This window comes from Oncorhynchus kisutch, linkage group LG28 (assembly GCF_002021735.2).
Source record: "Oncorhynchus kisutch isolate 150728-3 linkage group LG28, Okis_V2, whole genome shotgun sequence".
Lineage (NCBI taxonomy): Eukaryota > Metazoa > Chordata > Actinopteri > Salmoniformes > Salmonidae > Oncorhynchus > Oncorhynchus kisutch.
This window is the reverse complement of record NC_034201.2, coordinates 5,940,724-5,958,602: the sequence shown is the minus strand read 5'-3', so window position 1 is coordinate 5,958,602 and position 17,879 is coordinate 5,940,724. Positions and strand designations below refer to the sequence as shown.

General features: G+C 44.9%; 1 protein-coding gene across 4 annotated transcripts in view; it reads left to right on the top strand.

Moving 5' to 3' along the window:
* The window catches only part of LOC109872824 (pro-neuregulin-2, membrane-bound isoform-like), a 116,875-nt gene that overhangs the window by 87,059 nt on the left and 11,937 nt on the right, over positions 1 to 17,879 (top strand). For 2 of the 4 annotated variants that reach the window (XM_031807881.1, XM_020464176.2), the window contains exons 4-6: positions 5,311 to 5,431; positions 9,793 to 9,851; positions 15,385 to 15,408. In XM_031807881.1, the coding sequence (XP_031663741.1) occupies positions 5,311 to 5,431; positions 9,793 to 9,851; positions 15,385 to 15,408 (204 nt within the window). Of the gene's footprint in view, positions 1 to 5,310; positions 5,432 to 9,313; positions 9,391 to 9,792; positions 9,852 to 15,384; positions 15,409 to 17,879 lie in introns of all 4 variants that reach the window. The other 2 variants (XM_031807882.1, XM_020464177.2) reach the window with 1 other exon arrangement.

The window sequence follows — 17,879 nt, the reverse complement described above, 5'->3', positions numbered from 1 at the left end:
CTGGAGTTGCTTACCAAGACGACATTGAATATTCCTGAGTGGCCAAGTTAAATAAATAAAAAAATGTTTTACCCGCTTTTTCTCCCCAATTTTGTGGTATCCAATTGTTTTAGTAGCTACTATCTTGTCTCATCGCTACAACTCCCGTACGGGCTCTGGAGAGACGAAGGTCGAAAGTCATGCGTCCTCCGATACACAACCCAACCAAGCCGTACTGCTTCTTAACACAGCTCGCATCCAACCCGGAAGCCAGCCGCACCAATGTGTCGGAGGAAACACCGTGCACCAGGCAACCTTGGTTAGCGCCCACTGTGCCCGGCCCGCCACAGGAGTCGCTAGTGCGCGATGAGACAAGGATATCCCTACCGGCCAAACCCTCCCTAACCCGGACGACGCTAGGTCAATTGTGCGTCGCCCCACGGACCTCCCGGTCGCGGCCGGTTACGACAGAGCCTGGGCGCGAACCCAGAGTCTCTGGTGGCTCTTAACCACTGCGCCTTAAATCTACTTGAAATAGATTTTCAAGACCTGAAAAGGTCAACTTTTTTCTCTCCATGCTTTTGCGAAATGAGCTCTCTTCCTTCACTGATTATCAAAGGCACTTAAATCGCCTACAATCCAATAACCCAACATTGCGACTAATAAAACATCCCATTGGTGTTTAGTCGTCTGTAGAAGGGTTAGTAATGGAGCGCTCCTGGATGACGTTAACAATATTAAAGTGTTAAGTATTAAAGTGAGAGGAAGTATTACTCAACTGTCTACAGTGATCATCACAGGTAGGCAAGGACATATTTGGTGTTCTACACTAATTCAGTCAGACGCTGAATTTATTCCACAGACACAGTACGGTGCAAAATGCACACGCTGTCTGATTCATTATAGTCACTTCCCCCGAACAGCACAGTTTGTGTAACCATACAAAACAGTTAGTTATTTGTCCGAATAAATGTTTTCTCGTAAATCACGATTACACATTTCAGATCCTCTCTCAGAAGAGTCTAAAGTGTAATTCAGCCATCTTCATGTCAATATCAATTCATTTCTGGAAAACAGTTGAAGTACCTTACTGTGATTGATTGTTTTCAATTAAAATGGTAAAATAATAAAAAGCTTCTTAGCTAAATGCAATTTCTCAATTTTGCTAGGACTGTCTGGGAGTACTCTGAGAGAGGCTCCTAATTGGAGGGATGTGTAACCTGACAACTATCAGAAAGGAGGGGAAACTCTTTGTTATTGTTACTTAATTTTTTTTTTTTAAACACGTAGCCAAACAAGCTGAAATTTCTGGCAGTCTTTTCCAACAGCTCTTACACTAAACGGGCATTAACATAATTTTCACAATCTCACAGTATTATTCCAAACTCATAGTGTGGAAATGCATGTATAAAACACAGGACAAATGAAGCTTTTGACTGCACTGGGCCTTTAAGTCGACAAGGAAATAAGAGAATAATTTGATAAAACAGACGAGGGAGCGTGTGAGAGAGTGATTTAAAAAAACAAAGCTGTCTTTTAAGAGACAAGTGCTTTCGCCCACTTGCGACAATTAAAGTTTAATATGCAGTGGTTAACCCACGTCATTAGTTCCCCTCACAAATAAACAAGTAGTAGAGCCTGGGTACTGTAAACTCTCTCCTTCCTGGCACGGTGGGAGCACCTTCGCTCCTCTGACAGACAGCACTATACACACTCTGCTACAGCTGGACCTGGGCCAACGGGCGTCTCTCCATGTATGAATTGAGCGAGCTGTGAGAACACTATTATTAGCAAAGTGTACAGTGCTTTTGTTCTAGGATGTTTTCTTCCGATTCCCTGCCATGTGGGGGGGGGGGTTGGCTACAGGTACAATTTATCCTTCGCAGAATCTGTTACTGTATGATTTGCTGCAACAGGTTTCTGCTATGCTTTGTGCACTTTCTAAGAACGTATTTGCAAAGCTTTGTGCACTTTCGGAGAAAAAGCATTCCTGTTGAGTTGGCAGATCCCCCCCCCCCCCATTTATTGAAAACAGTTCCTGCAAATATGTGTCTTTTTGCTTTAGAATAGGTTACATGTGCTATCCAACAGAACATGTGCAACGTATTCAGGGCTAAGTTCAAATGGATGTTTAGTTGACCACAGATGTGCAACGGCCTTGTTCATCACACACTGATCACACCAATCACAGGTCAGGTTGGCAGCAATGTCTTTCTCTCCGTCTCCTTCTTTCTCATCCTCTACCTATGTATCCCTCTATGTATGCCAATAGTGATCATTGAAATCAATAGCTGAAATGAATGAGGTCAACGTGTGGACAACACCGTGACGAAATGTGATGCAGCAGTGTTTTGTGTGTGTGTGTGTGTGTGTTCGTTTGTGCATGCATGCATGCGTGTCTGGTGCGTGTGTTGTGTAATATTGTTTTCACCATGGCCACCACAGCACCAACTGAATTGACTATGTATCAAGTTACTGCAAGCAGGAATTTAATTTGGGTAGGTCTTTTGATAAGTGAATTGAGTTAGTATTGCATGTATACCAATGTACTGTTTTACAAAACCCGTTACTAGCCTACGGATATTGTTGCACTCGCTTTGTACAGGGCTTGGATGCACATATGCCCAGGAGACAGCAATTTACCGAGTTAAAGGGCTTACCGAGCTTAAACCTCTTGGTCGGCCAGTCCAAGTGGATTATTATTTGTTCAGATGGTGATGAAACATAAATATGTACAAAAAAGGAAACATGACAAAAGGCATGGCCAAACTAAAAACTCAAAAACAAACTAAACAAAACCAGCAGCCTCATGACTTGCCAGCTGGGACGCTGACTGACGATCACCTGATGTGCTTATCAACCAGGCTCGGCACCCAGACAAGGTTGCTGCTGCCCCCTGGGGGAATGGAGTGTGGACGTGTTACCTAGATGGTGTGTTTGTCTATGTCTGAACACTAACCGTGCCCCCCATATCATAACAATACTGTATGTACGGAAGTAGGCTACACATTCACAAGTATGTATTTGTCAATCAACCTCCAATTTTGGCAAACATAAACATGTTGTCACACCCCAGCAAGGTGCGGGGTTGAAATCTATTCAGTGTACAGAGGCTACATCCCAACGTTTGACAGAGGAGTCCTCCCTCTTCTCCCTCTTCTCCTTGCCCAGTCCTGCCACTCCTCAGGCCTCATCCCAAAACCTCTTAGCACTATTTACATAACAGTGGAGGATTAGTCGGCATGACATTTAGGCCATTTCATTCCAGAGATCTGAATCAAGGGATAAACAGGGACTCCTACGCTCTTCAGGGGGGAAATATTTATCTTTGCACAGAGAGCGTCTTGAGTCCGTGTCAACACTACTGAGAGACACAATGTAATTCTTGGAAGGAAAGATGGGACCGTTTTATGTGGAGGATGAGTGATTGAATGAGAAGTGAGTGTTTTATGTCTTGTATTGTGTATAAAAAAATCACAAAAGAGCAACTGGTTGACCACGCCATCTGGAGTGGAAAGTTCCTGCACCTGTCTATGTCATGGCGCCTTCATTGCATACAGTACAAGTATACACAGTACCAGTCAAAAGTTTGGACGCACTTACTCATTCAAGGGTTTTTCTTTATTTTTTATTTTTTTACTGTTTTCTACATAGTAGAATAATAGTGAAGACATCAAAACTATGAAATAACCATTAGAATCGTGCAGTAACCAAAACAGTGTTAAACAAATACATGTGTTTTATAGTTGAGATTCTTCAAAGTAGCCACCCTTTGCCTTGGTGACGGCTTTACGCGCTCTTGGCATTCTCTCAACCAGGTTCATGAGGTAGTCACCTGGAATGCATTTCGATTCAAACAGGTGTGCCTTGTTAAAAGTACATTTTGGGGATTTCTTTCCTTCCTAATGTGTTTGAGCCAATCAATTGTGTTGTGACAAGGTAGGGATGGTATACAGAAGATAGCACTATTTGGTAAAAGACCAAGTCCATATTATGGCAAGAACAGCTCAAATAAGCAAAGAGAAACAACAGTCCATCATTGACTGACCTTCATGTCTTAAAGTAATCTGGAAAATGTCAAGAACTTTGAAAGTTTCTTCAAGTGCAGTTGTAAAAACCATCAAGCGCTATGATGAAACTGGCTCTCATGAGGACCGCCCTAGGAAAGGAAGACCCAGAGTTACCTCTGCTGCAGAGGACAAGTTCATTAGAGAACTACACTTCAGATTAAAGCCCAAATAAATTCTTCACAGAGTTCAAGTAACAGACACATCTCGTCATCAACTGTTCAGAGGAGACTGCGTGAATCAGGCCTTCATGGTCGAATTGCTGAAAAGAAACCACTACTAAAGGACATCAATAATAAGAAGAGACTTGCTTGGGCCAAGAAACACAATGGACATTAGACTGGTGGAAATCTGTGAATCCAAATTTGAGATTTTTGGTTCCAACCACTGTGTTTTGTGATACTGTGTATGTAAACATATGATCTCTGCATCTGTGGTTCCCACAGTGAAGCATGGAGGAGGAGGTGTGACTGTGTGGGGGTGCTTTGCTGGTGACACTGTGATTTATTTATAATTCATTGCACACTTAACCAGCATGGCTACATCCGCATTCTGCAGCAATATGCCATCCCATCTGGTTTGCTCTTAGGGGGACTATCATTTGTTTTTCAACAGGACAATGACCCAAAACAGACCTCCAGGCTGTGTAAGGGCTATTTGACCAAGAAGGAGAGTGATGGAGTGCTGCATCAGATGACCTGGCCTCCACAATCACCCAACCTCAACCCAATTGAGATGGCTTGGGATGAGTTGGGCCCCAGAGTGAAGAGAAAGCAGCCAACAAGTGCTAAGCATATGTGGGAACTCTTTCAAGACTGTTGGAAAAGCATTCCTCATGAAGCTGGTTGAGAGAATGACAAGAGTGTGCAAAGCTGTCATGAAGGCAAAGGGTGGTTATTTTGAAGAATCAAAAATTGTATTTATTTGATTTGTTTCACACTTTTTTGTTTTGTTTTTTGTTACCTCATGATTCCATGTGCGTTATTTCATAGTTTATGTCTTCAATATTATTCTACAATGTAGAAAATAGTCCAAATACAGAAAAACCCTTGGAAAAAACCTTTGACTGCTAGTGTATATTGTAGCATGTTCCGCACTGTGTTTCTACTCTTCTACCTAAGTCCCCCGAATGGAGCCGTCTTAGTTTCAAGTATCATTTAGATGACAGAATATACATTGTACTCTACTCCAGTAACAGAGCTCTAACTGCCTATAGTACTCTTATGTCTGTGTTGCTAACATGTCCCTCTTTCTTCCTCGACAGTAACCACCACACTATCGCCAGGCTCGGGCCACGCCAGAAGATGCAACGACACCGAGAAGGATTACTGCGTGAACGGCGGCGACTGTTACTTTATACATGGTATCAATCAGCTCTCCTGCAAGTGAGTCCTCGCCGCTATTTCTGAACTCGTCCCATGGCAACATTTTGAATTCTACTTGGACAGTTGTCTTTTTGTTTTTCAGCCGCTGTCTCCTTGTGCTCTTGTAATGACAGATCGATTGCAGGATCAAGACTCCGGTCATGTCAAGTGATTTTCTAACCCTCTCTTAGCAGAGGCCTTTTCTCTATCCCCTTCGTATGGTTGTAATCTCCCTTTATCCCCCCCCCCACCCCCCTCCCATCCACCTTCCAGCCCCCTCTCTCTTACAGGAGGCCCGGCATAGCTGAGGATTACAGGAAGGCATTGCCAGTATGTGCAGATGTCTATTGTAAGGGTTTGTGCCTCTTTCATGTATACTTTGGTTGCTGATAAGGAGGCTAGATTGTGGTCTGCTCGTCGTTCTCAGCCCACGTTTGGCGTGCAGGAGCCTCGCACATGAAAAGGCCTTTTTTATAAATGTCATGATTCACTGGTAGTGTAAGGAACAAATATTTACGCCAGTCGGAGGCCTCTAGCGAGCTAAATAGGATCGTTGCTTACATCACAAGACCTTTTGAAAAGAGGGTCAGATGTACAACACTGGTTTTAAATCAAGTGCGCTTAAGGACATTTTTAGTTTTTGGAAGATAAATGTTTTTCTGTTGATTGTGGAAGTGGCCACGGGGAGCTGATTGACCTTTTTCTCGGGATCAGATTCTGATTTGCGTGTGTACCGGATGTACTAGCTATATGCTAGTGTGAGCATGTTGATTTGCCTTTGACATGTGTAGGTGTGCAGCAGCTGTGGTAAAACAGCCTATGCAAGAATGTACACGGAGTACATGCCTTTTGTACACTGGGTGTCGTCTTTGCGGCAGTCTCAGGACAGGCGAACGTTTACGGCGCGGTCATCCTGCGTAGTAACAGTTTGGGTCAATATCACAGCTTGTGTCAGGGAAAGAGTGTGTGGGGGGGGGGGCTGTTGTGTTCTACATCTCTATAATTACGTTATCACATCCTATTATAGTGAGCGTATGTAAATATCACATATGCTTCCACGTTGGGTCTACGGTGAAGAATGGCGCGGAGGTCCACTGGCCAGCCACTGTGTGTGTGTTCAGCTGGCCCCAGGAACACTGTTCAGCAAGTAGTGCTGCGTGGCTGCAACAGCCATTCAATAAGCTGTGTACAAATTGGAGGGAGCAATAATTCAATTGCAGCAGCTAACTGACTCCCGGGTCGAGGCACGGGTCCAGAAAAGTTGAATAATGCAGGGGAGGCCTGCGGGGAATTGTTGCCCCCAAAGCCATCTCATTCAATATAGGCCAGGCTTCAGCGGGTATTACTCACCATCTGAACAAGTCCAGCCGACAGCTGGCCTTGTTTTTATGTCCTTCACTTTGAAGTATAAAGTTATTTTAGCGGGGAAGGAAAAGTTTAACGAATGACCCCGAGGGTAATTATTTCCCTGACATGTAAGCGCCGGGTTTCATAATACACAATATCGGCCACATCAGCAATGTCTGCTCGATAAGGATTCCTGCAAGTCGGGGACAAAAAAAAACACAGACATGAACAGTGAATGGCATGAATCAGGATAGAGTACACAAGCTCTGTTGAGCTCTGCACTATAGGTTGGAGGTACTGTAGATGGAAGACTGAACAGGCCATTTTTCTTCACGAAGGATACAGGACTCGCTAAGGAGAACACTCTTCAGATAGCTGACTGCTAACTGCCTTTGGGTTCAATACTGTGTCTTTTAGTCTAAGGGGTTTGTTTTGCCTAAATGCTAGTCAGCTATGTGTATGGGCTTGCTTGGTTTATGTTGACAGAATATATTTAATCCTGTTTAAACACTCAAACCGATATTGATTTGTTACAATATGTGCTCTATCAGTGTGTTCTTTTATGAGGACAGATTTTAACATTTGTTGATTTTACCGTGACAGAGCATTGTTCTTTGTCACTTCTCCAGAAGCCTTTGTTGTGTGTTCCCCAGGTTAACATATCACTCAGCATGGGTAATTTGGCATGGAATAGCATAATACTCCTGGGAGGCATTTTATAAATATCCTAAATCATGAGGAATTGCCTCTATTGGATTGGCGGCTCCGTTGGTGGAGAGAGAGTGTGAAATGCTGGCACTGCTCAATGAACTGCACATCCTGATTTGATGAGGGAGGCAGAGGAGACAAACGGAGAAGAATAGAATGATCGCGAGAGGGGCCGCTGCGGCGTTTTGATTAAGTGGACAGGTGTCCCCAGATATATGGTTGTGGTGAGTCGAGAGCAAACTCAACAGATCTTTCCAACATGAGACGTGACACTGTAACTCTGTGAGTCAACTGTCTTGACCCAATTAAATGCACTCCCCCGTACCAGGCGGGTAGAAATTGGAAGGAATGTCATGGCCAATATCTGCGGTTGCTGTAAGGAGGAGTGCGGAGGCCGGTGGAGCCTCCTGCTTTAAAAAATAATGTTTTTCTTAGTAAAGTTCAAAATATGTAACAGACTGATTGCTCTTCTACACGTGACCCAAGTCAAAAGATGGAGGGCTCTTTTGCAACCCCATGTGAAGAAGGAAGAGGTCAAGAGGGTAGAAAGAGAGAAAGCAAGGGGGATGGTGTGATTAGTGGGGGTTGTTTTCGTCCCTGTGGGTTGACCCCCCCCCCCACCACCACCTCCCCATGGGGCACTTGAGCTCACATGTACGTTGTAAACATTTTTTTGGTTTGTTTCCACAATTGTTTTTCACTGCCATATACATGTATGTTTATTTTATGTGTGTGTGTGTGTGTGTATGTATGTATGTATGTGTATGTGTATGTATGTGTGTATGTGTATGTGTGTGTGTGTGTGTGTGTATATGTGTGTGTGTGCATTTATAGTGATTATTATTTTATTTTGAAAATAGTGTCTTATAAGCCCAGGTGAGCTGGGCAACCAGAAAAACCATGACCCTATAATAAAATCTATCAAATCATGTAGGCCCACCCCTCTGGCACTCTCCATCAGGGCAACATTGTTTCCATGACCTCTGACCTGTCAGTTAAAGCCTGTCTGCAGCACGGGGGTGGGGGGTGGTGGGGTGGGGGGGACTGACGCCATAATATCCGCAAAATTTGATCTATTCAGAGGGAGGGCGTGGAAGAGAGACTGGGATGCTTCTGTCTTTTGAACAGTGTACCCTCCTACTCACTGCCTAGCCATGTTTTACCCTGGCTGTTTTATAAAGTGCCATCCAATGCAGAGGCACAGTTTTGTTATTGAAGTGATGGTTAACTCCAGAATCCGGATGTTTTCAGCGCTTCAAGAGTTGCCTAATGTTGAGATTGAGTCCATGTGCCACAGGGTCTGTTGTTCGATCCAGCTATATGCCTCAATCCCAATTTTTCATTTTTCGATGCGTCCAAGTTCCTGATTATTAACCAACAGATGCCGTTGGGTACTACTGCTACAGTCTGTTTGCATAAGAGCTGGCGTGGGGTGGAAATGTTGCCTTCGTGAGTGGAAATGTTCCCGCAAGTGTTAATGTGTTTGAACTCACGGCACTGTTGATTGTTAAAAGGTACAGCTAAAACTAGGATGGTAGAGAGAACCGTTGGGGAAAAGACGCCCTCCTGGTCAACCGTCTTCTGTTCAGCAAGAGGCATTCCACCCTTGTCGAGCGACAGTGATTGCTAACCCAATTAATTTACTAAGCAAGTAAACCAAAAACCTAGAAATGTTTTTGTAATGTTTAGCACACTGAAGCAGTCGGACGCAGGTAGAAGAACGTTTCTGCCCCACTATAATATTGCATATTGTAATATAACCTCTATCGGGTCTTCACTTGTAACGTGTATACAGTTCACTGCTATGTTTTCCATATTACGTTGTACCTCTCCTCTTCCCTCCCCCAGATGTCCGGATGGATACTTCGGCCCGCGGTGCTTGCAGACTGAGCCGTTACGATTGCGCATGCCCAATCCTTACAGAAGTATGTTCACATGACACCCACAGCTGAGAACAGAGCCACGGTTGTCACCGGGTTACCTCTATAGTCCCCTCCCTTCCTTCCTTCCCTCCTCCTCCTCCTCCTCCTCCCTCTCAGGTCAACCAAAGCCGTGGGTGGTGTGCAGCACAGTGGTGTCACCAGTGGGATCGCTCTGCTTCTACTGTCCCTGGTGTTGCTGCGGTTCTAACTCTGTGTTTTTCTGCTTCTCTCTTTCTTTGTCTCTCTCTCTCGCTCTCTGTCTCTCTCTCTCTCATTCTCCCTTCATCTCCTCCCCGTCTCTTGTGCATATCCTCTCCTCTCGATACCCCCCCACCCCCACCCATGCTCTCTCTCTCTTTCACTCCCTCCTCCCTCTCTTTTTGTGGTTTTGTTTCCTTCCATCAGGTGTCCGAATGACTTTACTGGCGACCGCTGTCAAAACTACGTTATGGCCAGTTTCTACCGTATGTCCATTTCCTCTTCTGTCCTGTCTTGTCAGTCCTGTCCTGTCTGTCCTGCACGTTGACATGTGGCATGGGGCGCCGTGTTGTGTTGCCCTTCATAGTCGTTTTTCTACCATCTGTGTCTGTTGACTCATCCAATTCAACTACCTTGTCCCGTGGCGACGCTCCCCTCAGACCAACACCGTTAAGTTGTTGCTGTTCTAATTTTAGAACAAATTGCTGCATTGGAGAGAATTAGCATAGCGACGCACACACTGGACGTCTGCGTGTGACTTGGTACTGAATGTCCTTGACGTTGATATGTACAGTAATTGGCATGTGCTCCGCTGGAATGAGCCCAAGCGGAGTTGAATTGCCGAGTGTACCCCCAGCTATTTGAAAACCCTGCTACGAGCCGACTGCATGCCAGTGCAGTCTAATGACACAACACACGATGCAACATCAAACCCTCCCTAACAACGTGACAATGGCGCTTGGATGATATCAAATCAAACAGCCGTTTGTGATAATGTTAGTGCTGCTCCGCGGGACAGAAAGAGCCCGATTTCTATTGCGTTTGTTGTCCAACATGAATGTTAAGGTGACATGGCTGTTAAGCATTAGACTGAGGACACCTGGGCTAGCCTACGGACATTGCTAATTGTAATGCAAATTGCCTGACGACGTTAACTGGTCATTATTCAAATGTCTTTGTATCCTTTGCCAATTTGTTATTGTTAAGGCTATCTGTCCATGTACCATCTCTAAATCCCATGGGAATAGAATAAGCAAAGTAAGCATGTGGGCATTGCATCACTTTATACGGAACGTGCTGGTAGGGATAAAATGCACACGCAGTTTACAATGACGACACCTGCCTTTTACTAGTCACATCATGGATCCCCCCCCCCACACACACACACGCACTCCCTTAGCTTTCCCTGCAATACTCGTCACTGTTATTGTATGAACAAGTCCCAAGGTTTAGCAGCAGCAGAATGCCATCCACACAGTAAAACAACAGACCCTGGCTGCCTGCTCTCACAGAGGTCCTCCTCAGCTCTGAGTTCCTGCCCTGTAATTACAGTGCGGTATTGAATAGAACTAGTGGCCCGGGGCTTCAGACTTAAACCCTGTACCGGCACTCCACGTTGGCAACCCCCGCAAGCATGTCCATCAACCTCCCAATTACACCCAGATTAGAGAGAGGCATGTGGAGAACTTGAGCTCGGCAGGTCATGCCTCGAAGCCATTGGCTCTGATGTATGTCCACACACTACATGTACATACATCATGCCTTTCTGCCCCAACTCAATTTTGCTATGTTCCCCAGTGTTTGCACGTCAACATGACTCCTAATGTGGTTAACTAGTATTTATCCGCGAGTACTTGTTTTAAAGGGCAGTTTATGTATCCAAAAGAGATTTACATGAACAAAACATAAATCTGTGTCTGCCTCCTTGTAGCTCTTCAAATGTCACGTAGGGTTCTCTAGTTTTGCATGAACAAAGGGGGAAATTTTACGATATGCAATTACAAAAGTACACAGTATATGATTAGTATACAATTAAACATTGGGCCTGTCTCCAATGTCATGTCATGGCAAATGATTTATACGATTGCAATATTGTAGTTGTCTGCTGTGCATATCTGTAAGCATCACAGAGCCCCACAGTGGAGGTGTCATAATACCCATTAAACCGAGCGGTCAAACAGGGAAATGGTTCCAGTCGTTTTTCCACCATTCATTTTTTCCCCCATAGGGAATTTTAGAAACGCTTCAAAAAAGGTCTGTGTTTTGTGTAGGCTTACCCTGGCGTGATGTTTTGATAACCACGTAAATCTCTCTTAGACAATGTGACTTTTATCAATATAGTCGGCTCTGGGGCCTCCCGGGTGGCACAGTCGTTAAGGGCGCTGTACTGCAGTGCCAGCTGCGCCACCAGAGACTCTGGGTTTGCACCCAGGCTCTGTCGTAACCGGCCGCGACCGGGAGGTCCGTGGGGCGACGCACAATTGGCCTAGCCCATCCGGGTTAGGGAGGGTTTGGTTTGGCCGGTAGGGAAATCCTTGTCTCATTGCGCACCAGCGACTCCTGTGGCGGGCCGGGCGCAGTGCGTGCTAACCAAGGTTGCCAGGTGCACGGTGTTTCCTCCGACACATTGGTGCGGCTGGCTTCCGGGTTGGATGCGCGCTGTGTTAAGAAGCAGTGCGGCTTGGTTGGGTTGTGTATCGGAGGACGCATGACTTTCAACCTTCGTCTCTCCCGAGCCCTTACGGGAGTTGTAGCGATGAGACCAGATAGTAGCTACTAAAACAATTGGATACCACGAAATTGGGGAGAAAAAGGGGTAACATTTTTTAAATATATATATAGAGTCGGCTCTATTTACTCCGATTTGAAAATGCAAGTTAGCATCAATGTAGACATAATGCAAGACTACAAATCCCTGCAAGCTTCTGCACGTCATCTCTAGCTGACACCTTTGCTAAAAGATATTGTGTCCATTTTAAACTTGTACGGGACAGTTCACAGAGTTGTCAATTTAAAGTAATGTAGCCAATTTAGTAATTACTAAATTTAGCTAACATGAAACAGTTAATCCAGAGATTCTTACCTTTGCCTCGATTAGGCAGTCTTGTCCAGATCATCATGGCATTTGTAGTTCTTTATGATAGCCACATTAGCAGCTAATTAGCATTTAATTTGAGGGGGGGTAAATGCAGGTGAATATATTGATAAAAGTCACCTTGTCCTAGAGAGATTTACACGTTTATCAAAATGTCACGTCAGGGTGAGCCTACACGAAACACAGCCCTCATCAAGTGTTTCTAAAATGAATGGTGGTTTTTCCAACAACCAATGAGCAACTCTGCCGTAAATTCAAGTGCATTTAGATGGGTTGGTAGTTTAGCAACAAAATCGACGCGTGCGCAACTATGGGGGAAAACTGGGTGGGTCGAATTAGAATGTTGACTACATGTAAACTATATTTAGTCTCCAATGTTTATTGAAAACGTACATAAATGTGCACAATGAGCACTTGTTGTCTCTCAAATACATCGTTACAGCTGTTGGTTAGCTAGCGAGTGAATTTGAGCCATATTAGCATAGACATCAAATCCGTCAAAACACCTCAAAACAAGACCTGGTATCAAGAACAAGATGAAACGAGCTGAAACAAGTCGCTTACGATTCCCCACATGGCAGATTCTTGTCAGTGTTGCTAGCAATCTGGCCATCCTGAATCACGACAACTCACCCATTTTGAAGCGTGCGCATTGTTTTCGGGAAGTTGTCAGCTAACCCATCTATTGAATGTTGAGATTACCCGAAAGGCCAGTCTCTTTGGCAGTGAAAAGGAGTGGAACGTAAGCTAAAGAGACAGTCTACTCACGTACACTGTTCCGTTGCAAAACGTATACCATATGTCATGTCAGTGCCTTCAGACCTTTACCGGAGTCCATGCATTACAGCCTGGTACTGTATTCAACTCAACCCGAGCAAAGCCTTTTTGTCCCCTCGAATAACATGCTGAGATGACCGAAGAAAGGACGTGTGTGGGTGACGCTTTCAAGCCTCTTCCATTAAGATAGCCACAATTTTAAAATACTGTAAAGGCATCAGACCAAATGTTTCATTGATGTCGGGCACCAACCAGGGATGTAACATTCATTCATTAGTACATAAACCATTTATCTTAATCGGATCTGTCGAAATTTCCCCCCAAAATTCCCAGCCATGCGTGATCCCTTTTCAGAGAGGACTTTGCGTGTACACAAGAGTAGCATTGGGAACACTTAATAATAAAGTGAATGAGTGAAAAGGCAGGCGGAAAGGGGTGGCGCTCAAACCCTTTCTTCACCTCTCCCACCTCTCCCATCTGACATGGCACTGGATTCAGAAAGAACACTGGAGAGGTCATTTCTGGGCACCAATTTCCTCTGAATGTGTTCCAAGTGACAAATGAGGTCAGGACTACTCCAGTGTCAGCACTGTATCAAAATCCTTGTACATCCGAAATGTACTTTACTAGTCAGCCAGAGAAGAAATGCATCTCGTAACCTAAGAATTTGCTTTTGTTGGCTACATTTTCCAAACAGTTAACTTGACCTGCTAGAACAGGATTCTCCCCTTTCGAATGATTGTATCGATACTCGTGCGATTACCCTAAACAGTGTAGAATAATGGAGGAGACTGTAGAGCCACAGTCATATACAATCAGCCTCTTCAGCATTTCTGGGCTAGCAATGTAATCCTTATCATGCTGTGAAGTTACTTTTGAGGCCGAAACAGAACTATATAGAAGCAGACAGAATCCTCTCCACCCCTCCACACTCACTTCCCAAACCTCATCCATCCCACGTATGAGTTCCCTTCCCTTCTCCTATCAGGGTGTCTCCCCTACCACAGAGATCTCGTTGACTCCTGTACAGAAAGCTTGGACCGCCTCAGCCCCTCAGCAGGGCCGGGGCTTACCCATGAGCACGTTGTCATGACAACAGCAGGGATTTGCCGCGACCTGTGTAGAGCGAGTGAGCTTTCAGATGTACTGTATGGGCTCAGAAGCTTGAATGGTGCAGGCAGCCCTTCTCCACTTCGCCCCATGGCCTTGATTTCCCATGCAATATACCCCCCCCCCCCCCCCTCAATCTGACTGGGTTACTTAATTTTGTGCGGATGAGGTGAAGCATCATCTTCACTTAGTCAATAGTATCAAGGTGCTGGTCCTTAGATGAGGTTGAGTGACGGATTGCTGAGACGGACTCTGTCTTCAAATTGACATGTATCCCTCTGAGTGCAGTCGCAGGTTCCACGTCTCCTACAGTACATGCCCTTATTGTCTAGCGGTCAGCCCCTCCCTCACCACCACGCGGTTCTAATGCAGGACTACAGAGTGAATTGATCTGATGTTGTATTCCAATTGCAAACAGGTAAGGTTTTTCTGTTAACATGTCACGTCCTATCAAATCCTTCCTGAATAGAGTTGCCTGTGCTGAACGGAACCGTAACATTGGACTGTGTAACGTCTAACATCCCTTATAGTCAGGACGATACATTCTAATCCACTAACTGGACGTCTAATCTATACTTTTAAAACTATGTTCTTGTACTAGAAGCCCATTTGTAGCGGTAATATAATGTTTCATTAGCTAAGTAGTGTGCTGTGTCTTAATCTACCCTTAACGGTTGGCCCAGAGATCCCATGCAGCCGTTCTGGCAGCGGGATGTCTGGTTTTGCATGCCATAGTCTAGATTGACTAACTGCTTGTTGTTGTCTTGTGTCTGTTGTGTGTGGCGCTTGTTTGGATGTTTTGGTCGTCTTATCTTGATGGTTGTCCAGCTCCATCCCGCCACTGTAACTGTTGACTCACCATCCATGTCTCCGACTGTCCCGTCAGTCCTGTTGCTCAGTGCACATACTGGATATATCTGTTGTTTATCTATGTTGGAAGGCGTCTCTCCTAAACTGGTCTCTTCTTCTTTCTTTTTTTTTCTCCTTCTTTTTTTGTTGTTGTTGTTTTCCCAACTGTCAACTTTCTGCAATGGCAGAGCATCTTGGGATTGAATTTATGGGTATGGAACAATCCTTCATTTGAATTCCCAGCTTGACTAGAGCTGTGTATTTGATCTCCTTCCGTTCTGTTTGACATTGCTTCCATTCCCTCTGGACTCTAAAGTAAATGGTCCCATTGATTGGTTAATCAATCTGTCAATCAACCATAACCGTAACTCACTGGGCTGCCCCGTGGAGCCGAATCTCCCTCTAACATTACCACGGGGTGTCCTAATCTGCAGCCCTCATGCACCACCACATGCACAGTACATTCGACCATGTAAACAATCTGTCAGGAGGGGCATGTAGCAGTTCTTCTTGATGAACTGGTTTTAAGGGACTATAGACCTGTAGAGCAGGTAGAAATCAATATGGAAGCCTGCTTGATTCATGGATCCTCCCTTTATGGAGTAGACTAGATTCCCCCTCCATCCATCCTCCACTCAGGGAGAAGTAGTGTCCTACTAGAGTCTCGACTCCCTCTGGAATCTTCTCTCCAGGGTTGATGACTTCAGACTTATCCGCGTAAGCCTCCATGGCCGTCCCCACGCCCGCTGTTTACCACAGAATAAACAGTGCGAGTGCGTAGTTTCGTGTGATTCTGTTGGCACACACCCTGGCTAGTGTTAACACTAGTGTGAATTGAATTGCATTACTCTGGAAGAGTTGTATAACCCCTCAGCCCTCCTTAGGCACAGAAACACACACACACACACACACACACACACACACACACACACACACACACACACACACACACACACACACACACACACACACACACACACACACACACACACACACACACACACACAAACAAATACACCTCCCTCTCTCTCTCTCGCTTTCCCACTCTCCCTCTATCTCTCTCGCTCCCTTTCATTCTCTCTTACAGACGCACACACACTGTTCAGTACTTCCCGTACTGTACTTTTAATTGATAGTGATGGTACATGTTTTAATGATCCACCCATTATAAAGCAGGAACTGTACCATGTTACAACTTGTATTAGCCGACACCAGAATCCCTCGCCACATCCCTGAGACACAGACAGGAGCTCAGGAATGAGTGCTGCAAATAGGACACCCCTGTTCTCCTCTCTCAACCAAAGGCCTTCAGGATTTGCTTTCATGTTCTCCCCTCTACCTCTGCCCCCCCCCTCCCCCCGTTAGCATGCTATGCCAGGTTTACAGTTGACTACCCCCCCTCCCTCCCCCAACATCCACGCTGCCCATCTTAACTGTGTCATTCTCCTCCTCCCCTCAACACTTCACCTCTAACCTCTAACCTCCTCTCATTTGAAACCTCACTATAGAGTTTTTGCAAGTCGACCTGCTCTGTTCTACCTGCACCCATCCATTTCTTTACTATGGCGGAGAATTGTCTGCACCAGTAGAATGCTTTGTGTGACTGGACTCTTTCGAGTGAAGTTACTGTGGTATGAGCATGTCATACCTTGTTTAGAGCGTACAGAAATAGTCTGTTCTTTCAGTACCTCCTTTCCCGAGGAATTGCCCGTGATGCTGGAGTTTTATATTTTCTTATGAGACCTCACTGTAAAAAATATAAAAAATACAATTTTGAAACTACAATTTGTGTGAGGCTCCGAGAATGTTTCTTCTCACTTTTAAAAATTCTTTATCACTAGATAACAACCAATATGGTTGACCTATTGCTCTTCTCCACTATAAATAAATACTAGCCTTGGTGATTTATTTATAGTGGCAGAAAACAGAGTTGCAGCGACAGGCTGTAAAATTGCCCATGCTGCCCGGTGAATGAAGGAAGTGGGAGAGAGAGAGGCAACCTCCGATGGGTGGGAGCTGTACAAATACAATTCATTTTTATGACATTATTCATCATAGGCCCACTACTACCATCAGTATTTCCCCCTGGCCTGCTCCTTCTTCCCCTCAACTCTCCCCTGGTTAAGCCACGTTCTCCTCCTCACAGGAGCACTTCTACGGGAAAGGAAAGCGGTTGAAAATGTGTTTTTAGTTTATTTTTAGTTGATCATAAAAAAACGACACGTCAAACGACATGTAATAATAGTTTCAAAAATAGTTTTATTTTTATAGTTCATTTGTGTTATATTTATAGCATTGAATGTAGAGCATGTTCAAAGCCTGCAGGGTCCCCTTACCTGCGATTCTGCTTGTTTGAGTGCCTCTGTGTAAAATGGTCTTGCAGAGCGGGCAGTGAGAGGTTGAGCGGCCTCTGTCTAGCTGTGTTGATCTGATGGGCTTCCAGTCAGACGGGATCTCTTGGATGAATGAGGCACTCTTACAATCAGAGTGGCAGATTTGGGACAGCTTTTCTGTTTTCAACCTGTTTAGAGCAGACCTCCATTAGAGCGATGCCTCTAGAACAGTGATCCAGAACAGTGACATGAGTTACAGTAAACCCAGACCTCCATTAGAGCGATGCCTCTAGAACAGTGATCCAGAACAGTGACATGAGTTACAGTAAACCCAGACCTCCATTAGAGCG